Here is a 24,541-nt window from a genome sequence, read left to right as displayed (position 1 = left end):
AGTATGTTCTATTTTTCTGTCAGCATGTGGTATCAACGATCAATCTCAGTGTTTACTATGATTATATCACTGTTCTTTGCATGTTTTGCTGTTCCTGGCAGCTGTGTTATTATGTTTGCACTGAAATAAATAGTCGATGTGCAAAAGAGCAAAGCTTATGGTTATGGTAGTATGAAAAGTATCTTCCTTGGAAAGTTGGCTTACTGTCACGTTTAGAGTCTTTGATACCTCAGTGGTCCATGTGATTGCATTGATATTACATTTTTTAATATTGGAGCAAAATGATTTGTTATTTAGGTAACACCTTCATTAATAAAAACAGGGATTGAATACTGAAAGACTTTAATAACTATATGTTGAGACCTGTGTGATTGCAGGGTCTTTACCATACATCATTTAACGTTCCTTGAGGTGACTATTACTTAAAAACTATTACAATTAAAAAGGGAATTATGAAAACAACAAAAAAGTCAATGTGTACTTTGTATGAAAAACACATGAGTGAAAAAATTGGACAAAGTCCATCAGTTTAAAAACAGAAATGAGTAATGTAAAAATATTAAAACAAGCAAAGATTTTAATGAGACATTTGATTACAGCTTCTTTCCTGATTGTGCTTCCTTGCTGCTTCATCTTCAGTTTTTGTGTTTGGTTAGTCTTTTATCTTTTATCTGAGACAGTGCTGAGCAGCATCTCAGAGATACAGTTCAATTAAATTCAAATCAATTTTATTTATATAGCGCCAAATCACAACAACAGTCGCCTCAAGGTGCTTTATATTGTAAGGAGGACCGTACAATAATAGTAATATTTAATATAATATAGTGTGCAGTGTGGTGTGGTTTTGCCTCCTGCTGGCTGTTTACTGTAAAAGCTCAAATTCAAGCTTTTCATAAACAAGGTTCCTCTATGAATGCTGACATCTCTGAAGGGCTGCATGATGGAGAGCTCATTATGACTACAAAATGGAAAAATGGCGAAAATACAGTGGACATACAAACAAGCTGCAAATGAGTAGCAGTAATTAAAAAACATATGATATGTCAATTAAACAGGTGATGTGTAGGATAACCATGTTAAACTGTGCTATAGACTCTAACAGCTGCAATGACCTGTGGTAGCGCTCTTTCCTACACTGTGGGTGTAAAAGTCTCCTGCTGAACGAGCTGTTGTGCATGATGGATGTTAGCTTAGACAACATCCTGTCCTCCCAAACCTGCTTGATGTCTTGACCTGCTGCCCGTCTTGACCAGTTTTTTAAGTTTCCCCCTGTCCCTCTCTGCCATTCCACCACTCTAGCAGATCACAGCATTAGAGATAGCAGATGCCACCACAGTGTCGTGGAACATCCTTAAGATGTAGTGATAGTGATATTTCTGTTAGTATTCCTTTGGTGTTCTCTATTACAAAATGTAGAGATGTTACACAGGTTCTGTCATAGTCATGGGAAAGGCGCTACTGACTATCTAGGAGCTCAGTGACAGGGGGACCCTTATATTAGTGTTTTTTGTTTTTGTTTTTTGTTTTTGTTTTTTAACTCCCAGAGCAGTTGAGGTCTGTATGGCTTGAAATAATTGGGCTGAGTGACTAAACTTTGATTCCAAAAAAACCTGAAAAAGTGGAGATTCTCTGATTCCACTTTCAGCTCTTACAAATTATACCAAATTGTTTAGTTCAACCCACCTCAGACTCACCTTTACACCACAACTAATTTATTAGGGGACTGTTAATGTACACTGAGTCCAATCTTTCCCCAGGAAAGTAAAATTGGGGTATCAAATAGAAAAGAAAGAGAAAGCAAACTGAAGGATGTTGACCGTTAGCAGATGACTTCCTTTAGTTTGCTTTCTCTTCCTCTCTTTTAAGTTTTTTCAAAAATAAAATCGTTATTGTACGTTGGACCAGTGTTACTCAACTCATGTCTTTTGAGGCCCAGAAGGCAGTCTGTGGAAGTCAGTGCATTTCAGGCTGATGAAATGGCTTTCAAAAAAAAAAACCACAATAAACAACAACAACAACAACAAAAAAGCAACAACAATGAAGGTCTAGGAATGCCATAAGCAGAAGCAACTAGCATTTCTGCCCCAGTGGGTGGAATATAACTAGGTTGGATTTGATGATTTGAGGAGAGAAGTAACAAGTTTGGCCACTTTCAACACTTCCTCTGCTTCCTTTAACCTTCCTGTTGTGCATGACAACTGCTGTCAGGGTGCTTAATTAAGGCCTTTAGTGCCTCTACCTGCATTTGTTGAGCTTCTCTCTCTTGGGTTTGAATTTGCTGATAATCCTAATCCGCCTGCATCCGCCTACTGCAAATCAGTAGCCACTGTTAAGTCAAGTCAAGTCAACTTTATTTGTCAATTCTGCCACATGTACAGGACATACAGAGAATAGAAATTCCGTTACTCTCAAACCCTAGTGATTAAAAAATGCAAATAAAATAATTAAAAAGTAAAAATTTAAATAAATACAATACAATTTTACGTATAACAAAAAAAAAAAGCTATGCAATATACAATATACAATATTCAAGTAAGGAGGCATAGTAGTGCAAATAGGCAAATAGTGCAAATGGAGATGGTTAGTAAGCACTCTTGATTCTCCCAGAAACATGGATGTGTAGTTTACATATTACTCATTAAAAAATGACAACAAAAATGCAAATAGAACTGGTAATTGTTAACAATTAATAACACATTTAGACAGGCTCATCTGGTAACACAAGAACATTTAACCCTTGTATGGTGTTCGGGTCTGTGAGACCCGTGTTCAGTTTTTTTCAAAAGAAAAATTAAACAATTAATTATTTTTTCACGTGTAAATGTGTTGTGTCTTTCCACTCACTCCACTTGATTATAACTGATTTATTTATAACATTTTATATAAAAGAAAAACGAGAAGCACATTAATTCATAAATGTGATCTAACAAAGGTAAAGGGAAAAAATTAACCATGTTTGCTGTTCATATGTCTTGTAATTGGGATGAAGTAAACATCTGTTGAGTAATTTAACATAAAATTGTTTGATAGTGTTAATTTGGAAAGCCAAAACTCTAGCGGGTCCACCAGACCCATGAACACTGGCTGAGTAACAAAAATACGAACACCACACAAGGGTTAAATAGATTGCCTAGACTAGCATATGGATGATAAATGTCCAGTGCATTTAAGGCTTGGAATCACTAGTTAAATTGTCTCCTGTGCACCTCCAGACTCACAGATTCTTCTCCTGGGCCATTCACACTGTTAATAAAAACTTGATTAAGGCAGCAGCACCCAGGACAGAGGAGGTGAAGCCTAGACAAAACACAAGGCATTATTTCACAAAGAAAAAAACTAATATGGTAAATGGCCTGTATTTGTATAGCGCTTTTACTAGTCCCTAAGGACCCCAAAGCGCTTTACACATCCAGTCATCCACCCATTCACACACTGGCTACATTGTAGCCACAGGCACCCTGGGGTGCACTGACAGAGGCGAGGCTGCTGGACACCGGGCTCTCTGACCACTACCAGTAGGCAACGGGTGAAGTGTCTTGCCCAAGGACACAACGACCACGACTGTCCAAGCCGGGGCTAGAACCGGCAACCTTCTGATTACAAGGCGAACTCACAACTCTTGAGCCACAATCGCCCCATTAATATCCTCGTTAGGGGTGGAGCAGGTATTAACAAGGTTTAACTAATTAAGTGGTTGGTTAATGTAAAAGAAAGTAGACGATTTACAATGCAGCTCTCTTTATCTCTCTTAAAAAAGAGATAAGATAAATTCACATGAAATCACATTCAAACACATGCTTATTGTATTTCTACTCACATCCATAAGCTAGAAAGTTTAGCATTGTCCCCACAGTCATCAATATTGGTTCTGGGATGGCTTTGATTGGAGCTGTGAGTGTCATTAATAAGTATAAATGTTCTTAAAAGACTGGAACAAGATTGTTTAAATGTCACAGCACTGAATTAAATTCTGTTTACAGGAAACCTTCGTCTGTGACATTATCCTTCTCCATTTTACAAAGAAAAAGAAATCTTAGAGACAATAGAAGCACAAAAAATCTCAAAATTTGAGAAGCAACACACAAGTACATATACAGAGATATGTCTTTTTTGTTATATGAAAAAACACCATGGTGCTTAACTACACTATTTATGTAGAGAGAGACGAATGTGCAAGTATCATGCTTGTTGACATGAAGTGGAAGGGGTTACATGAATAGGATGTGGGACCTATGGAATCTGATGGGAAAACAACTAGTATAAGGAACTGCTCTCACAGTTAGAGATTGCTGAGGTACAACACGTATACTACGGCAAGAGGGAGCCAGGAAAAGGTCGGGGGAGATATCATCATCACCCCAACCCAAGATTGCGCACCAAGCCCCAAATACAATAGTAGAAGGGGTGTTAAGTGTGAGAGGAACTAACCTGAAAGATAGGATCATGGCGACACTTGAAACCTGGACCCTCCATAGCTAGTTAACATGTTGGCACGAAGTGCCCTCTAAAGGTCTACTTAATGATGTGAATACAACACTGAACAATTCCTACTGCAACCATCACCAAGACTTATCAGCTGATCAACACTGCGGCAGCAGGGATTAATGAGATGCTTGGCTACAAAAAGGGAAGCCACAAAGAGCAGCACCCTCCATGGAGAAGGAGACTAGAGGAAGTTAGCCAACTAATGGAGTTACAGAAAGGTGTAATGAAGAAGGTGCCTAAGAAGTATGGCGATCTGTCCATACCTGAAGCTTTGGAAACTGCCAAGCAAAGACTCACAGCTTTGGCCAGATTGAAGAGGTATACCAGAGAAATAGAAGGCAGGACAATACTCCACAGAACCATCCAAGGTGTACTCTCAGTAGCAGGGGAACAATATGAGAACAGCGCCAGCAAGCCTGTAGATGGAGCAGTACTGGAAGAGCATATGGGAGAAGGACGCAACCCATAACCACAATGCTCAGTGGCTAGTGGCTCTAAGTGTAGACCATAGCAACTTCCCAGAACAGGGTCCAGTAACCATCACGGTGGCAGACATCCAAGAAAGGGTTTCCAGTAAGAAGAACACCAGAGATCTCTGTCCAGAAGAGCGCCAAGTATGACATTATATCATAAAAGCGACTCTAACATCAGTGTTAAAGTTCCATAAAAACAAACATGTTTGGACATTCAATTAATTTTTCACAGATATGCTGAAAATTGCACTATTTACAATCATTACAGTATGTCTTGATGATCTGTTTTCATTTCTGATGTGCCTTAGCTCCTTGATTGTGTCTCTATACTCCACTGAAGTCTTACACCGAGACGTTCAGCTGCATGACCCACTCTTTTAGCATTGAATCAGCTCATATTAAAGTGCACTGGATCATAGATGGGTTAATTTCCCACTCAGCAATTCAATCACAATCCCTCTATATCTGCTATGGGAAAGTTTGATTTCTTGATTTGTTTTAATCATTTCTTATACATTCATTCTCAAGAAAGTATATTTACTTTTTGTTTGGACAGAATGTTAATGCTCAATAATGCTAAAAGCTACATCATCTACATCAAGAATTGTATCCAAAATTCCTAAATTCTGTCTGCAGGAAGGTTAATCAGGAGGGAAGAGACATTAGCCCAACCTATGACAACAAGGACAAATATAAGGACAAATAGAGTAGCTATAATAGAGTAGGGGGTTGGTAAATTATATTAAACATTTGTCTTTAAAAAAAAAGAAACAAGGAATGACTGTTTTGGGGTTTTTTTGGTTTACAAATCTGATTGAGGGAAATAATTGTTAGTAACATGGTTTTCAAATGTAAGATCAGTAGTTTAGACAAGTGTTTAAAATCCACATTTGCTAAGCTAATTGGATGATAAGAACAACAACTCAGAGGATCCTTGTTCTTCTTCATCATTAAAGAAATGAACACTTAGTACAGTGTTGGAGGCAGTTTGAGAGACTGAGATGCAAAATCAAAACCAAGACAGATGTGAACAGGTTATAAGGAATAACAGACTCTGAAAACACACACACAAAGTAATCCATGTGAACACACAGAATAGTCACTTTACTTTTAGGAGAAAGCGATGCTCATGTTCCCTGGCAATTTCTCAAAAAACATTTGTGGTGAACCTAAAAAATGCCCATGTTGCACTTAAAAGTTGTGCACAGGCAATCATGTTGGGTGCATTATCAGTGATTAAACATGTGATCTTGTTCTGTATCCTCCATGAATGCAGAAGGACTCTCTTGATCTACTTCAGGTGCTAAGCTGTGTGGGTCACAGGTAATTTAGAGATGCCCCTGCTAATAACGAAGGATGCACCCAAACTGAATACTGAGGTGTGTTTTTATCAAGTAAGACATCAAGTAAGGCTGATACCAGAAGACAAGCCACTACTCTGGTTTTGTGGTGTGAGATGCAGGGCAAAGAGACTCCAGCTGTTTATGAATGGCAAGGTTTTGGGTGGTTATAGACCACCAGCTGCTGATTTAGCTGTGGCCAAACCAAAGAAGAACAGAGCCCAGAGAGGGTGCACTAGAACTGTGTTGGTACTGTGTTTCTGTCACCTTGGGCGATATACAGACCCTACCAAACCATAACAACTAGAAATGTGAACAAAGTTTTGCCATCTTAATATTAACCACTAGGTTACATTATGCCATTCACCATGAGAGCTACAATCCTTGCTCCAGCAGGTTTGGGCTAACAATAAGGATTGAGATCTGGTCTTACTGTGGGAGTTTGGGCTTGGTGGGCTGTGAAGGTACTGCAGGTGGCCTTTTTTATGGAAACGCATTGTAAAAAACAGGACCTCTTCTGACCACGGGGAAGGTCTTTATTTGTAGCCAAAGCTCTAAAACGTAGGGAAATGTAGTAAATAGTCCAACATTTATCCTCTCCTTCATATTTTTCAAAACTATCCGTCATGATGCTTGACACCCCTGATCTCGATGATTGAATCCCAAAGTGTGGTCGGAGCCTTTTGCTAATGCTTTCCAGGTGGGCAGCAGTAATAACCAACCCCAAATCAGGGAAAAATGTGTAATAAGGATGTTGGTCATCTCCATTTGAGGACAGGCATGCAGAAGTTGCAGTGTGTTGCAGTACACTGGAGTAACAGTAGAGGGAGATATTTTATTTCAAGCCAACGTGAAAATAATCAAAGCATTTAAACATACATTATTAACACATTCAAATGCAAATACATATCAGCCGCCTAGCTTAATAGTTGTGATTCCTCTCCTTGATGTGTTGAAGCTTTGTCCTCCTTGGTGCCTATGCATTTGACCTAGAAACAAAAGATGCCACACTCAGTACAGTCCTATCTACCAGCCAACAAAAACACTTAAACCATTCCACAAGAGATAACAGAAATCATAATCATATACGCTCGACAACTAACTGTGTTCCTAATGTAACTATCCCACACCAACTGCCGCTCCACTGCTCTCTTAAGTAGGGCTCCTTGATAGGCAGATCGGCAACAGGTGAGGGATTAATCCCAGGTGTGGCTGGCTCAAAGGCAGGAGGCTCTCCAGGCACACACACAAACACACAAACTCACTCCAACTCGTGCACAGGGAAGCAAGGGACCAGGAGCAGATCACACCAACAAACAACCATAAGCATTCGAGAAGACAAATGAAAGTAATAAATATTCATCAAACCCAAAAATAACGCATGATCCCTAGGTCACAGTCCCAGCCCCATGACAACGTTGTGGGTGCAACAATATTATTTCATGAATGACTTTTTCACAGTATGCCTACTAGTCATCCATACATGCAGTGATATGATTTGATTTGATTTTTTTTTTTTTTTTAGAAAATGTGTTTCTTTTCTCATTTTATTGATTATTATTAAGACAGGGATTTGTTAAAATAGATCTGAACAGTATTGCAGAGGCAGATTTGTCATGATGAAAACAAATCGCAGGTTTTGTTAAATGCAATTTTAATTTTTGAACTTTACCTGTGAGTAATTTCCAACCAAATATCTGTAGTTACAATCTAGTATCACGGCAAATTAACTGTTTACAATCCAAAGCATTTCAATTTTATATCTTAATGGGTAATTAAGGCGGGATTATAAGTGATTACATTACAAATTAAATAAACAGAAAAGCAGTTAAGGGGGGGGGGGGGGGGGGGGGGCTTAAAAACAACACAACGTCAGTGCCTATATGGACACTGTGGCTCCATTAAAAACCAGACTGCCTAAAACTAAATCTGAGCCCTGGCTGAACGACATGACCCGAGCTGTCGGACTCGACTGCCGTCGAGCTGAGCGCAAGTGAAAAAGGACAAACTACAAGTGTCATTCCAGATGCTGAAGGACTGTTGGCGTCAATATCAAAGAACTGCAAAAGATGCCAAAAGAAAACACTTATATGACATTATTTTTGTCAAACTGCCGTGTTTTATTTATAACTATTAACTCTGTTCTTAATGCACCATATACTGACTGTATCGAGCCCTCATCAGAAGCCTGTGAAATTTTTTACACTTTTTTATTGACAAGGTCTCCTCCACAAGGGCTCAAATCTCTCCTCATGCTCACGACCTCTCAGTCTCTGTTTCCTGCTCTGCTGCCTTTGACAGGTTTGAGCCTGTGACTCTGTCCTTTTTAAAGGAGACTGTTGGTCATCTTAAGCCTGCAGGGTCTCCAAATGATGCTGTCCCTCCTCGACTTTTAAAAGGGGTGTTACCTACAGTTGGTCCTTTGGTTCTTGAGCTGGTAAACCATAGTCTGATGTCAGGTGTTGTCCCTAAAGATTTTAAACATGCAGTAGTCAAACCCCTGATTAAAAAACCTGCTCTTGATCCTACGGTTCTTGCAAATTACAGTCCTATCTCCAAACTACCTTTTCTTTCCAAAATTCTTGAAAAGGTAGTTTACAGCCAAATAATGGCCTTCCTGGAAAAGCAAAATGTGTTAGAAGTTTTCCAATCTGGTTTAAAACCCTTTCATAGCACTGAATCAGCCCTTTTAAAAGTTTTTAATGACATATTTTTAGCGACTGATGCTGGGGACTGTGTTGTTCTTGTGCTTTTTTTGACAGCTGCGTTTGATACCGTGGATCATGCCATTTTATTCTCTCGTTTGGAGCACTGGGTGGGCATTAGGGGCCCAGCACTGGAGTGGTTCAGGTCCTACTTGGCGGGGCGAATTTTTTGTGTCAGCCTCGGTGACTATGTGTCGTCCTCCGCTCCCCTCTTGTGTGGTGTCCCACAGGGCTCAGTTCTAGGCCCCCTCCTCTTCTCTTTATATCTGCTTCCTCTTGGTTCTGTACTGAGAAAGCACGGCATTGCTTTCCACTTTTATGCTGATGACTGTCAGATCTATGTCCCTCTAAAGAAAAAAGGCAGATACCTTACACAGCCATTACTTCAGTGTCTCGATGACATTAAGGTTTGGATGTCTGTTAACTTTTTAAAATTCAATGATAAAAAGACAGAGGTGATGGTTTTTGGTAGCCCCACTGAGACCCCAATGTGTATGTAGATTCCCTGGCCCAGTATGTTAAGCCAACTGTCACAAACCTAGGGGTCAAAGTGGACTGTGATCTGAAGTTTAACAATCAAATTAAGGCAGTGGTAAAATCTAGCTTCTTTCACCTCAGGCAGCTGGCAAAAATAAAGCCAATTCTTTGAGCACTTTGAGACAGTGATCCACACCATTGTTAGCACTCGGCTGGATTACTGTAATGCACTTTATATTGGGGTCAGCGCATCATATATTAGTCATCTACAGAGGGTGCAAAATGCCGCAGCTCGTCTTTTAACTGGCACTCGAAAGTTTGAGCACATTTCCCCTGTTTTAGCTTCACTTCACTGGCTGCCCATTTCTTGTAGGATTCATTTTAAAATTCTTTTATTTACTTTGAAAGCTCTCCATGGCCTAGCCCCATCTTATCTCTCTGAGCTGCTACAGCCTTATACACCCACCTGCTCTCTCAGGTCAGATGATCAGCTGCTCCTGAAGATACCCAGGACTGGCCGTAAACTTAGAGGAGATCGTGCTTTTGCTGTAGAAGCTCCAAAACTGTGGAACGAGCTTCCTTTAGAGATTAGACAGGCCAGTTCTTTATCTGTCACTCTTGGAAACCCACCTCTTTACCGACACCACGTGAGATGTTGGTTTTTATTTTTATTTCAGTTGTTTTTAGGTGATTCGATGCTGTTTTATCTTGTTTTTGTTTTAATGTAGGGCTGTTTTAATTTTATGTTTTATTTATTTATTTTGCTGTTTTCTGTTTTTCTATTGTTTTAACTTATTTTCTGTACAGCACTTTGTTCCTGTGCTGGGTATTTTAAAGTGCTTTATGAATAAAATTGGATTGGAATTGGATTAAAATAAATAAGTAAATTTTAAAAAATAACAAATCATGCAGTTTAAAAACAAGTAACTGGATTAACAAACGTAACAATGAATACAGATTTTAATCAGGCATTTTATAGGAGACCCTTTCCTGTTTTTCCTTGCTTAATTTGTTTTTACAGTTAATTGTTGCGTGTTGATGTTCTTTTACCTTTTCCATTCTGCCTTGCCTTTGATACTAGGGAAGTCCAACAGTAATACCTAAATACATATTGTGGCTAATGTACGCTTGGCGGTGGTTGTGCAATGAGGTGTGTTTTCGCCTCCCACGCGGTGTTTGCTGTAAGAGCTCGCATCGAATCTTTCCATTACAATCAAGTTTCGTTTTAACACTGACATCAAACTGCAGACTAAGAGCTGCGTGATGGCCACGGCCGCGATCAACTCCTTACTGAACTACAAAACAGAAAAATACATTGATACAAAAAATAAGGCAGTCGGAGTGTTGCACAGACTTTTTCAGTTATCTGTCATTGGTTACATAATAGGGTAAGTGCATTATTGCCACGTATAATTTCCTAAACTGTACATGTTATTACTTAACGGGTTAACTTAAAATAAGTCACTGAACAAATATAATAACATTTGGGCTTTGTCTGTAGCATATCGTTTGGTAAACAGAATAAAACAAACAAACAAAAAATATTAATTTTTGAATGAGCGGTTCATTTATTGTATTGAATAGTAGACTATTCGCACGTTACACGCTTATTTTATACTTTAAAGAAGTAAGCAAAATTAAAAATAAAATGCTTAAAATGTCAGAATTTTGACCTGTGCGTTTGAGCAAATACCACATGAACGTTTCTCTTTCGCTGTTTTGTTTTTTGTTTTTTGCCCGAACCTATGCGCACTTGTGGCATGCGGTTCAGCGTCTCGCTTTACCCGACACAATTCAAAAGTGTTACCTGGGACACAACAGGCGGAAACGGAACACAAGGGGTCTATTCCTGGCTTACCGATGACAGCCGAAAACCGCACACAGTAATCTTTAGGTGTCATGTGGGTAGAATGTAGAGAACTGTGCATATAAGTCTGCACAAAACAATTTTTAGACAACACTTATCTTTATAACTGAGTTTAAATGTTTTGGTGTGTGAAAATGCGTCAGATTATATTAGGTTTATGACGTGCAGTGTTTGAACCATGATCTGTTAGGATTCCTTTAATGTTATCAGCACAAAGATCAGAGAGTCCCTGTTATAGTGGGAGGAAAAGGGGGGCTACCCACTCATTCATGGGGGGGGGCTTTAATCCAAACTTTGTTTATATTAATAGTGGAGGCTTTGATGTTGCTTTTATCCCTTAGCAAAATTAGAAAAATGGGTTAGACCAATTTCACAGCTAAGATATTAGGTTACTGCTAATGCACACTGTTACTGTGGTCTTACCTCAAATAAAGAAGAATATGAAAAGCACACAAATGTGACTAAGAAATCATTTGGCTATGAGCTGCTGTTAATATCAGATGTGACACAGTGTTAATGAGGACAGCTGAACACAATGAAACAGCAGGTCCTTCTCCAAATGATGTGACACAAGGCGAGATCGTTTAGTGGCAACTAAAAAGTATTATTAGGAATCATTTTTGAGGATTGCAAATGTGGGGAGGTTTCAAACTGTGCAGACTTTGTGGAAAACCTTTATCATTGATTTTCATTGAACATGGCATATGAACTGCTCATTACTGGCCACCCCAACAATACCCACTGATTGTCATGTACAGCCGCTGGCTAACTTATTCCTTTAAAACATTCGTCAGAGATGTGGGTCAACATGGAAGAGGGTCGCTGAGACTGCTTGTATATTGTCACAGTTTGCTGATTTGGGAGACTGTTTTGAGTGTGATGTAAATACAGAACACAGGCAGGGGTTTAGCAACAAAACAATCTGCTTTGTTTGGCTGTTGTAAAAAGTCCAAAAGGCAAAACAGAACCCTAAGAGAAGAAACTAAACTGAGGCATGGGAACAAACTGGGACCAGGAGACTGATGGGACAGATGACACAGGAAGATGGCATTTTCTATAAACACAGAAGGGCAATCGGGGAAGTAGATATAGTTGAACTAAATCACGGAGGATGTGAGAAGGCGAAGCAAAACTAAATGAAAAGCACAAGGGACAATTAACTATCAAAATAAAGCAGAAAGTGAGAAGCGATAATTAAACTACACCAAGTTCATTGCCCTGGAGAACAGCTACAATCTCAGAGCCAGTAGCTGGCCGTGGTTTAAAGTGCCCCTTGCAAACACAGAGTCAGGAAACATTCGGAAAGTCCTCCGAACGTTCTCATTGTCTCACAGCACGTCCTCTGAGAACCACTGGTCCCTCATTCAATAAGCCCAAATTTTACTTGAGGTTAGTATTTGTAAGCTTTCAGTATAACCTCCAATCTGCTAATTATGCTAAAGTATTTTATTCTGCCTATGCGAACAATGTAAATCGCAGTGTGGACTAAACCATTTTGGTTCTTTTTAAGAGATGAAAGGACCCCTGAGCCTCCACAATATGTTGAAATCAAAGTTCAGTCACACAGCCAGTTCATTTGGGCAATTTACTTATGGAACTAATTAATTAATAATAATAAAAATGTAAACAAAAAAACAAACTCTTCATTCCAGGCCTTGCAAGGTTAGAGAGTCCCACTAAGCCAACCACTTTGATACACCTGACTAGCAGTATCACCCCTCAATGCATACTGTATGTCACAAAAGACAGTTGAAAAAGGCAAAAACATATAAAATATCTGCATAAGGTTTGCACCAAAGCTTTTACCAAAGACCTGCGAGAACACTGGGTAGTTCTGCTTTGATTTAAAGGTGGGTTTTCATAGTCAAGCAAGGCTACCAGGAGATAGATGATGCCATCCAGAGTTCTGTCATAACTAAAGTGAAGGGAACTGCGGTGACCAACACCAGTGAATCTGGTCTGCTTGTGTGGGGACCTGAGGAGTATGTCATCCCCCCACAGGTGAGAACACTTTTATTATTTCAGACTAGATTAAAGCCATGCACTGCTGATGAGACTTTGACATTTTGTCTGTTATTTTCTTTTTGTCATTCAGGGTGAAGATGTTCTGTTTGTTGTAACCAGCTTCTTAGAGACACCAAACCAGAAGATGGGTTACTGTGCTGAGGTGAGAACATTTTGTTTTCACTTTAAATCACTGACTGGACATAATAGACCACAGTGATGGTATTTCTAACTTTAACTAAGAGGTGTTTTCATTGTTTTTAGATTTGATGAATGGCAGCGGTGATGATCAGGTCGTTGTCTCAGTTTTAATTGCTGGTCATTCTACAGACTCATTTGCCATCAAATAAAACAATTCTTCTAACATTCCCTTGTTTTACTGACAACGGAAATATTGCCTCTCCTGTTGATTTCACTTTCACTTTAACCTTTCACCTGCCAGCCCAATTTTTCTAGCATGCACCACACCACAGACAGTTTCCTCTTGCAAGTACAGGTTAGATAGAGTGTGTCATACTGTGTTGCAAGTAAATGATGTTAACTCTAAGGAGAGTATCCACTATTTATTTAGGGGATTTGTTTCATTTTGTCTGTTACTTACAGGAAAAAACTTTTTTTCAATAAGTGATTACATGAGATAGGTAACACCATAAAGTGCCAGAATGTGGAAGAATGATATTTTATGAAACTACTTTATCACTCTGCATGTGAATATAACAGACTGGGGAGGCTTCCTCCAGTGCTTCATGGCCCACCTGACAATAGCGTGATGTGTTTAAAGTCATACACATTGGTTTGTGGCTGACCTGTAATTCCTCTCCTGCATGGTAACATATTGTTTGCACGGTAGCAGAGAAATGTTTTCCTCACACCTCTTAACCCATTTTGTCACCTCCATCATCATCATATGAGTGTGTATGTGTGTCAGTATTCATGATTTATTTTCAGCTCACAATATACAGTATGTAAACCCAGAAGACTCTCTGGGTTGCCTGCCTGATAGCCATCAGCTAAGAAGAAACAAACAGCTATAAAAATTTGCTCTTATAAATATTGACCGAAACCGAGAGCAGGGTCTGACACTTGCAGGGGAGCCTTTTGGTATCATGCAGCATGTGCCATTTTTAACGGTTGAGTTCTAGTAAAATAGAAAAAGCACAGACATGCATCCATTTAACACCCTTGGCTTCATTTAACTTTCATATTCACCATGTTGCTAGAATACAGAAATCTTCTATTTTAGATTAAGATATTCTTGGATGCTAACAAGTTCTGACTGCTTTAAATATACTGAAATTTACTTTTTGTGTTATATTTGTAAATTCTGACTTTGTATCCCTTATTTTTGACTTACATTTACATATGTACAGTGGGGCAAAAAAGTATTTAGTCAGCCACCGATTGTGCAAGTTGCCCCACCTAAAATGATGACAGAGGTCAGTAATTTGCACCAGAGGTACACTTCAACTGTGAGAGACAGAATGTGAAAAAAAAATCCATGAATCCACATGGTAGGATTTGTAAAGAATTTATTCGTAAATCAGGGTGGAAAATAAGTATTTGGTCAATAACAAAAATACAACTCAATACTTTGTAACATAACCTTTGTTGGCAATAACAGAGGTCAAACGTTTACTATAGGTCTTTACCAGGTTTGCACACACAGTAGCTGGTATTTTGGCCCATTCCTCCATGCAGATCTTCTCGAGAGCAGTGATGTTTTGGGGCTGTCGCCGAGCAACACGGACTTTCAACTCCCGCCACAGATTTTCTATGGGGTTGAGGTCTGGAGACTGGCTAGGCCACTCCAGGACTTTCAAATGCTTCTTACGGAGCCACTCCTTTGTTGCCCGGGCGGTGTGTTTTGGATCATTGTCATGTTGGAAGACCCAGCCTCGTTTCATCTTCAAAGTTCTGACTGATGGAAGGAGGTTTTGGCTCAAAATCTCACGATACATGGCCCCATTCATTCTGTCCTTAACACGGATCAGTCATCCTGTCCCCTTGGCAGAAAAACAGCCCCATAGCATGATGTTTCCACCCCCATGCTTCACAGTAGGTATGGTGTTCTTGGGATGCAACTCAGTATTCTTCTTCCTCCAAACACGATGAGTTGAGTTTATACCAAAAAGTTCTACTTTGGTTTCATCTGACCACATGACATTCTCCCAATCCTCTGCTGTATCATCCATGTGCTCTCTGGCAAACTTCAGACGGGCCTGGACATGCACTGGCTTCAGCAGCGGAACACGTCTGGCACTGCGGGATTTGATTCCCTGCCGTTGTAGTGTGTTACTGATGGTGACCTTTGTTACTTTGGTCCCAGCTCTCTGCAGGTCATTCACCAGGTCCCCCCGTGTGGTTCTGGGATCTTTGCTCACCGTTCTCATGATCATTTTGACCCCACGGGATGAGATCTTGCGTGGAGCCCCAGATCGAGGGAGATTATCAGTGGTCTTGTATGTCTTCCATTTTCTGATGATTGCTCCCACAGTTGATTTTTTTCACACCAAGCTGCTTGCCTATTGTAGATTCACTCTTCCCAGTCTGGTGCAGGTCTACAATACTTTTCCTGGTGTCCTTCGAAAGCTCTTTGGTCTTGGCCATGGCGGAGTTTGGAGTCTGACTGTTTGAGGCTGTGGACAGGTGTCTTTTATACAGATGATGAGTTCAGACAGGTGCCATTCATACAGGTAACGAGTGGGGGACAGAAAAGCTTCTTACAGAAGACGTTACAGGTCTGTGAGAGCCAGAGATTTTCCTTGTTTGAGGTGACCAAATACTTATTTTCCACCCTGATTTACGAATAAATTCTTTACAAAACCTACCATGTGGATTCATGGATTTTTTTTTCACATTCTGTCTCTCACAGTTGAAGTGTACCTCTGGTGCAAATTACTGACCTCTGTCGTCATTTTAAGTGGGGGAACTTGCACAATCTGTGGCTGACAAGGAGTTGATAGTGGACTTCCGGCGGTGCAGAGAAGTACACACCCCCATCACCATCAACGGCGCTGCTGTGGAGAGAGTGAGCAGCTTCCGGTTCCTTGGGGTACATCTGGCTGAGGATCTTACGTGGTCAGTACACACAAACAAAACAGTGAAGAAGGCGCAGCAGCGCCTCTTCTTTCTCAGGAGACTGAAAAGATTCGGCATGAGCCCCCGCATCCTCAGGACCTTCTATCACTGTGCCATTGAGAGCATCCTCACTGGATGCATCACCACCTGGTATGGCAACAGCACCGCCTACAACTGCAAAGCTCTCCAGCGAGTAGTGCGGTGCTCTGAACGGATAATTGGAGGTGAGCTTCCTTCCCTCCAAGACATCTACAGGAAGCGGTGCCTGAGGAAAGCGGGGAGGATCATCAAGGACTCCAGTCACCCCAGCCATAAACTGTTCAGACTGCTTCCATCAGGAAGGAGGTTCTGCAGCATCCGGTCCCGTACCAGCAGACTGAGAGACAGCTTCTTCCACCAGGCCATCAGACTGCTGAACACTTCATAGACACCTCACCTTCACTACTGGAACTTTAACATTATGCACTACACACTGTACAGTAATGCCACTGTTTTGCACATGTCTCACTCTGTATATTTTATTTTATATATTTTATTTATTGTTTACTCTATTTAATTTGTAAAATATGTGTACACACACACACACACACACGTAGAAAAATATTTAGTATACACATCCAGAAATGCATATACTATTATATATTGTACATATATTTATTAGTTTCAGATGTAGCCATTCTTGTATTTTGCTTGTTTACATTATTGTATTTTGCACAACTCTGTTGCTTGTGAAGCTCGCACACAAGAATTTCACTCACATGTGCTGTACCAATGTACCTGCACATGTGATGTGACAATAAAAGTGATTTGATTTGATTTGATTTGACTAAATACTTTTTTGCCCCACTGTATTTATCATTTAGTTCGATATACTATATCACACTTGGTTCTGTGTTGTGTTTTTTGTTTTGTTTTTTACATTGCCTCTGTCCTTTTTTTGTTCTCAGAGCCACAAAGTGCTTAATGGCCACTGTAGTGTTGACGAGGACTGTAAAAAGGGAAAGATGGTGGAGTCTGGTCATGGTGAGAAAGAAACATCCTGATATTAAATCAGTATTGTGAAACATGTCTGAATCAGAAACTCTTTTCACATGATCATCTAGATGTTTTTAAACAGTTTTTTTTTTGTTGTCTGTTGTCTAAAGGAGTCATGAGCGGCAAATGCATAAGAAACAATGAAAAGTCCAATGGGACCTGTGAAATATTTGGCTGGTGTCCAACTGAAAAAAACATCAAACCACAGTGAGGACAAATTTGAAATGACCAATCCTCCTTTCTCTCTGCACTAACATGCACAAACATTCAGGCAAATCACGTGTAGTTGTCATTTATCGGGTCAGCACAACAGGTTTGGCACTAAATCTAAACTAAGGATGTCCTACACTGAGACACTCAGCTTCATGACCCAGTCTTATAATAGTATTGTATCAGCTCACATTAAACAGCACTGGGTCATAGATGGGTTCATTTCCCACTCAGCAATTCAATCACAATCCCTCTCTATCTGCTACAGGAAGGTTTGACTTTGATTTGTTTTTATTGTTGTCTTATACATTTATTCACAAAAATGTATATTTACTTAACATTTTGTTTTCACAGAAAGCCTTTGCTCAAAAATGCTAAAAACTTCACCATCTACATCAAGAATTTCATCCAGTTTCCTAAATTCTCATTTTCAAAGTAAGTCCTCTTTAACATTTACAACAATATATCCTTGTACTTGCTGACTAGCTGGATATTGCTGTGTGCAATAAGCAGTTCACATCCATAAATATGTGTTTTTCTTAACTCTGAGGTCCAACATCCTCAAAACAACTGATCAATCCTACTTGAAGAAATGCAGATATGATGAGAAGCAATACCCCTACTGCCCCATCTTTCGCCTGGGAGACATTACGAGAAGAGCTGGATGCAACTTCCAAGACATGGCCACACTTGTTAGTATTACATTGTATTTTCTCAAGATTGTGTTAATGTGATATAACCTCAAATGTTACTTTCTAACACACATAGAGTTTATACCCCAAAATAATTATGATGACTGAATCCATGACTTAAAGGTTTTTTTTAGTTACTGTTATTAGTCATGACCTTTGCTCATTGTTCTTGGGAGAAATTGTGAGACAACCGAAACATGTCCCACTGAACAAAGTTTCTCATGTTTCCTACTTCATTAGGTACAACTGTTCAACTGTCCCAAATCATTCCACTTAATGATTTGGGATCATTAAGTGGAATATCTAATCAGCCAATTACAATGCACCAAGTCAATCCATTTAGGAATTAAGACATGATCAAGATTACTTTCTGTAGTTCTATTCCTTGATAGCCACAGTGTACCCATTTTCTGACAGCTTCTTCCAGCAGGATAACGCACCATGTCACAAAACTCTGACAAAACCTGATCTCAAACTGTTTTTGAACATGGCAATGAGCTCACTTAACTATAATGGCCTCCAGTCACAAGAGCTAACAGAGAACCTGTGGAATGTGGTGAAATGGGAAATTAATCCCCTTGATGTGCAGCTGTGTGGTTCTGTCATGTCATGTGGACTGTTCTCTGTGGAATGTTCAGTGCCATGAAGAATTAGTTCTTCGTGTTCTGAAGGATTAAAGGGGTCTGATCTGGTACTAGCAGGATGTAGCTAATGTTTAACAAATGTTTTCTATACAGCTGTGAATGAACGCAGGTAAAACACCACTAATGGAATGCATACAAGTATCCAAATTTGAATACATGTATAAAAATAAAAATCTTAGAATAAGCATGTTTTGGCTGTTTTGTTAGGGTGGCGCTATTGGCATTGTGATACAGTGGGACTGTGACCTTGACAAAGGCACCTCTCACTGTAATCCAGAGTACCAGTTCACTCGCCTGGATGCCACTGTCTCCAACAAGAGCATCGCAACAGGATTTAACTTCAGGTGAGGCTCACTGCAGAGCATCTTTGTTGGCATGGTGCACAGACATGTAATCATCTTTACAACTTATGAAAGGAATAAAGAACCATAACCATTCTAAATTACCTAAAGGTTATTTATGTTTATCTTTATTTTATTTTTTATATTTTTGTTTTCTTCTCTAACAGACATGCAAGATACTTTAAAAATGCTGCTGGTGAAAGCTATCGATCTCTATACAAAGTTTATGGCATACGATTTCATATCCTGGTATATGGGAAGGTATGTACAATGCATCAGTGACAGAATGAATGCATAAATGGTGCCAATGCATTACAATAAGATAATTTATGTAATAAAGCCAATACATATAACACCAATGCAAAAATACCATTATTATTAGTAGTAGTATCCTCTCTTCTTAGGAGAGGGGTTATTAGGAATGATTTGACAATTAGACAGAATACAGTAATTAAGGGCATAAACTGCAAGAACGTGGAACATAAAATCAGACTTTATGCGGATGATGTGTTACTTTTTCTCCAAAACTCACAAACCAATCTCTCTGGGGTGATTGCATTGATAAACTCTTTTGCAAGAATTTGCAAGAAAAGATTTTTAGAATATCAACAAATTAAATCCATAGTAAAAAAAAAGAAATTTAAACCCTGTCAAGTTGAACTACAAACACCATCGAGTGTGGTACAATTTCTTACTCGTAAAACCCCAAAATTACTCTCCAAAATATACAGAATGCTTTCTAAAACAGATGAATCAATATCACTTCCTATTGCAAAATGGGAAGTGGATTTATCAGTTAACTTAACTTTTTTCACTGCCCTATGCATTGCCAAGAAAACAGTCCTCATGAACGGGAAAAATAAAAAATAATCTTAATTCTAACCAATATAGAAATTATCTAATAGATACAGCCTCTGCCACCACATCAAATCAATTGCTCTGGGCTCCTTTGATCAGCTCCATCACCTAGTGGGGGTGGGGGGTTATAGTTTGGTCCCACCTTCGCTGTTGTGATTGGGGGTAGAGACAGGCTTGGGGCGTCGGGGGATTCCCCAGGGGCGTCTTCCTTGGAGGGCTCAACCTGGGGTTGCGGTCATGTCCTGTTAAGGGCTCTCTTGGCTCTTAGGTGATGGTTTCCTCGTGGCTGCATGCAGCGGGGCTAGGGGAGGGTCTGTGCTGATGGACGTGGGTTACTGACCTGGTAGCCTGGCTGCCCCTGGGTGGGTCCGGGTCGGGTGTGGGGTTCTGAGGGTGCTCCGTCTCCGGGCTGGGGCCCTGGCTGGGCCTTGGGTCCTGGTTGGTATGTCGCCGGGGTTGTGGGTGGGTGTATGGGTGTATGGGGGCTCAGCCCTGGCGCAGGGTGCCGCCAGTACATCGAGCCACCTGAGGGGCTCTTCAACTGGTGGGGGAGGCTGTTATATCTTGCAGGAGGTCTCCTCTCTCCAGGAACTCACTCTGCAGATGGGGGAGATACAGGAGATACAGGAGAAGAACTCAGCCTGGGTGTCTATTGTCTTGTGTAGTCTGGAAGATGAGTGGATGACGGGGTGGGTGCAGTTTTCTCTGTGGTGGGGTCAGGTGGGTTGTCCTCTTTCTTTGCCTTTAGACAATAATTCTGATGGCAAAAGAACCAAACGGGACTGGTGAAAAAAAAAGAAAAGAAAAAAGGAATGATTTGAAAAGAGCACTGCAGTCTTTGCTCTTTGAACAAAAATAAATTGTAATAAACTCCTATTTAAAAACATCTCTTGGGTTTCTGATCTCCTCCACAGGCTGGAAAGTTTGCCATAGTCCCCTTGGTTGTCAATATTGGTTCAGGACTGGCTGTGATGGGAGCTGTGAGTATCATTAATAATTAAATCAACATGATATTAAATGAATTGAACAGCATTTTTTTACATATATATCACAGAATTGAATAAAATTCTTTTCAACAGGGAACCTTCTTTTGCGACATTGTCCTCCTTTATTTAACTACGGGGAAGAAGTCTTACAAAGACCAGAAGTTTGAAGTCTTAAAGTATGAAAAGCAACACACGAGTACAGATGTAGACATTTCTTAGGTTTTTTTCCATATTGAAAGGACCACAATATGTGTGTATAGAGAATAATGAGCTAGAATAACTTCACATTAGATTTTTTTAAAATACATATATTTAATATGATATATAATTTGAATAGTTTGATTGATTTAATAATTGAGTCCAATAACATATGCTATTTAAAATCAAGACATAAGCTTGTGTTTTGGGGTTAATTAAAAGCTATTATGGTCCTCACAGGACATAAAACATGCTTAACCTTAAACATTTCCAGGAGTTATGCTGAGCCCTACAACACTGATAATCACTTTATTACAAGTTCCCAGTTTCATTTGTAGTGAGGTGTTTTCATTGTGGTTTATTACTTGTTGTTAATAAAAAAGATCCTACATCATTCATTATTATCTAACTATTGAAGTAATACAGTTTTTACAAATTTTCAGTCAGGAAAAAGTGAAGAAAGGTGAAAACGTCCAGGAAACATGCAGTAATGGGCTGTCAGAGGGGTATGTTTCTGCTCTCATTTGTCTTTAAAGACTGTATTGTTGCGCGTGCATGTGTGTTTGTGTGGATTTTGATTTCTAGTTAAGGATATATGTTCATTTATGACTAGAAAAATGCATTTCTGGTGTGATCTGTGGTTAATTTACGCTTCTTTACTATTTGTTACAACAGGTCTCTGATCTGCAGAAACTGTGCCATGAAAGATATGAAGAACAAAATGGAAAAGGACAATCAAAATAGTGTAACATATCAACTATTAAGTGTTCAAAGGTCATGTCCTAACCTCATTTCACAAGTTTAGCCATAAAATATTTTAGCATTATTATGAAGAACATAAACCAAGTTTACTGAACTTTTATCTGTTTACTTTCATGGCTGTGACTTTTTTTTTCTTTTAACACTATTCAGTTCAATTTAGAGTTATTTATGTAACCCCACTTCACAATAACAGTCACCTCAAGGTGCTTTATGCTACGTCCACACTAGCCCGGATAAATTTAAAAATGGCATTTTCGTTTGAAAATGCTCCATGTCCACACTATCGTTTTCAGTTGTTTTCACAGAGTTGTGTGCCCTCACTAAAACGGCCAAAAATTCCAGTCCTGCGCATACATGAAATGCAGGACTCATTTCTATCTGCCATTTATTTACTTACTTTGGATTAATAGTCCAGCCTACAAAAAATGCAAGCATTAGCTATATTTTCAGCATCACTCCTATATAGGAAAGTTTCCATTTAAGAGATACTGTGTAGATGAAAGAAATCAGTGCTACATTTTTATTTAAATTGACTAACGATGTATAAGCATGTATAATGTAAAAATTACTGATACAAGCACAGACCCCTGTGGAACTCCATGAATGTGTGATGAATAGTAGAATGTCCAAGCGTCATGGAGGGCTTTTGTTTTAGTAGAGTAACAAACAATTTGCAGTGAGCATGTACCACTATAACCAACCAGATCAACCTCTGTGGGAGCAAAGTTTAGGTGGCTGCTTTGTATTTTGTTCGCACATCCCACTGAAGAGCATAACAAAGGAGGAAGCACTTCTTTAAATTTGATTACATCACTTCAGAAAGACATCTAGTGTTTTCCAGTGCTGTGCTGTGTTCTTTAGAAATACTGTTAAATGTTCATTGTATGTTTTAGTTTAAGTACCCTGAAGCAGCCGTTGTTCTGTTTTGGTATTATATAGGTTAAACTGAATTTATTTCAACTGAACTGAATTGAAGTGAATTGAACAAGAGCTTCAGAGAGCACAAATCCCCACAGAAAGAAAGTGGTCATACGAAAACTTTAGTAATTTATGTCGTTTCTGTTGCGTCACGCTGGTGCTGGGCTGGTTTTATTAAAAAATGCTACATCAGCCTGCTTTTATAACAACACACTGATCCCTGATCTTTGACCTTGAAACAATATATACTATAATTTTTCTGGGTCAACTATGACCTTGGGTACTAACAGTGAAGGTCAAGGTCAAATGCTTAGCCAACCTAGCTACACATGAAGTTTGAAGAAAAATTGTTTGTAATATCTGAACTGAGCAAAAAAAGAAAAAGAAAGAGAAAGTCTGCAGTCATTCAGAACGGTTGGTCTGTGTATGCTTGATTTTCATTGTTAAATATTGGACACCTCATGTATGAAATGGGCATTCAGTGTCATCTTCTGACACTATTGTTTTTCATACTTTATATGATTTTGAAAAACTTCAAATAAAGATGTTGATAAGAAATTATGTGTTGTTTCTATCATACCTTTTAGTTGCTTCCTTGGTGTGATCTTTTGTAACACTCCTATGTACACATCTACACACAGTGGAGACACTTGCACAGATGCTGTGTGACAGTTGATCAGTTCTTGTTTATAGATTGTGTAAATATTGCAGCACAGCCAACGTGAAATGCATTCCTTCCTTTTTTTCTCAGATAGGGGATTTAGTCAGCCAGCTGTCGGTTAATATAGTTTATTCATGGTGACATCATTGAAATAATCAGATTTTAAAAAGAACTTTATGCTGAACAAGTAATTTTTAAACCTTAGCGGTGGAAGTGCATTTTTAATGTATACTTCATATAGATGAATGATAAATTAATATATGTGTGTGTTATTTTCATTTAGAAAATGACAATGATTTGATCTGAATTTGTATTTCTATTTTCCTTTATATCCACAATGTTTTAAATTATAATGTAAATAATGCAAATAGTATTACAACTTCTTATGTTAACATAACTATGATAATGTAACTTTGTTAATGTAATTGTCAGAGTAACAATATTAAATACTTTGTCAATATTAAAAGTAAGAGTGTAATAACACAAACACAACATTAAGGTTTTTGGCCCCAAACAAACCGACTTAGACATAATTTCTCTGGTTGAATTAGTGGAAAACACACTAGTTTGCACCTCCTCAGTGTTGCCTACAGATGTCACCAAAGGACAGCTTCACAACTGTAGCTTGCACAGTAGCTCTGTGAAGGTTCTCAGTCATCCAGGTCACGTCCAGGTAAGAAGCTTGGAAAGAAAACCGTCTGGACTTTTTGAAATTGCTTGAAGATGTTTCATCTCTCATCTGAGAAGTTCTTCAGACCTTGCACACTATCCCTAAAAGATAGCAATGGTTGCACAGCTGAATAATGC

The 24,541-nt window shown here is 39.2% G+C and overlaps 1 protein-coding gene across 1 annotated transcript; it reads left to right on the top strand.

Annotated features, from left to right (window-relative positions):
- The first annotated feature begins 10,743 nt into the window (after window positions 1-10,743).
- LOC146653910 (P2X purinoceptor 5-like) lies at window positions 10,744-24,253 on the top strand. Its single transcript, XM_085380703.1, has 13 exons — window positions 10,744-10,868; window positions 13,198-13,348; window positions 13,443-13,514; window positions 17,377-17,452; window positions 17,575-17,671; window positions 18,029-18,109; window positions 18,225-18,366; window positions 19,218-19,354; window positions 19,519-19,612; window positions 21,124-21,189; window positions 21,289-21,371; window positions 21,837-21,899; window positions 22,069-24,253. The coding sequence occupies exons 1-13, from the start codon at window positions 10,744-10,746 to the stop codon at window positions 22,196-22,198; spliced, it is 1,317 nt and encodes a 438-aa protein (XP_085236829.1). The 3' UTR covers window positions 22,199-24,253.
- The last annotated feature ends 288 nt before the right edge of the window (window positions 24,254-24,541 follow it).

Source organism: Rhamphochromis longiceps, linkage group LG14, assembly GCF_057381845.1.
Source record: "Rhamphochromis longiceps isolate RC_006_pf linkage group LG14, R_longiceps_female_GT1.1, whole genome shotgun sequence".
NCBI lineage: Eukaryota > Metazoa > Chordata > Actinopteri > Cichliformes > Cichlidae > Rhamphochromis > Rhamphochromis longiceps.
This window is presented reverse-complemented; position numbering and strand designations above follow the sequence as displayed.

Bases quoted from the DNA above. Each gene is read 5' to 3' on its own strand.
- LOC146653910 (XM_085380703.1), top strand. From the start codon at position 10,744: ATGGCCACGGCCGCGATCAACTCCTTACTGAACTACAAAACAGAAAAA. The intron at 18,110-18,224 runs GTAAGTCCTCTT...CTTAACTCTGAG, and splicing joins CCTAAATTCTCATTTTCAAA to GTCCAACATCCTCAAAACAA. The intron at 21,190-21,288 runs GTGAGTATCATT...TCTTTTCAACAG, and splicing joins GACTGGCTGTGATGGGAGCT to GGAACCTTCTTTTGCGACAT.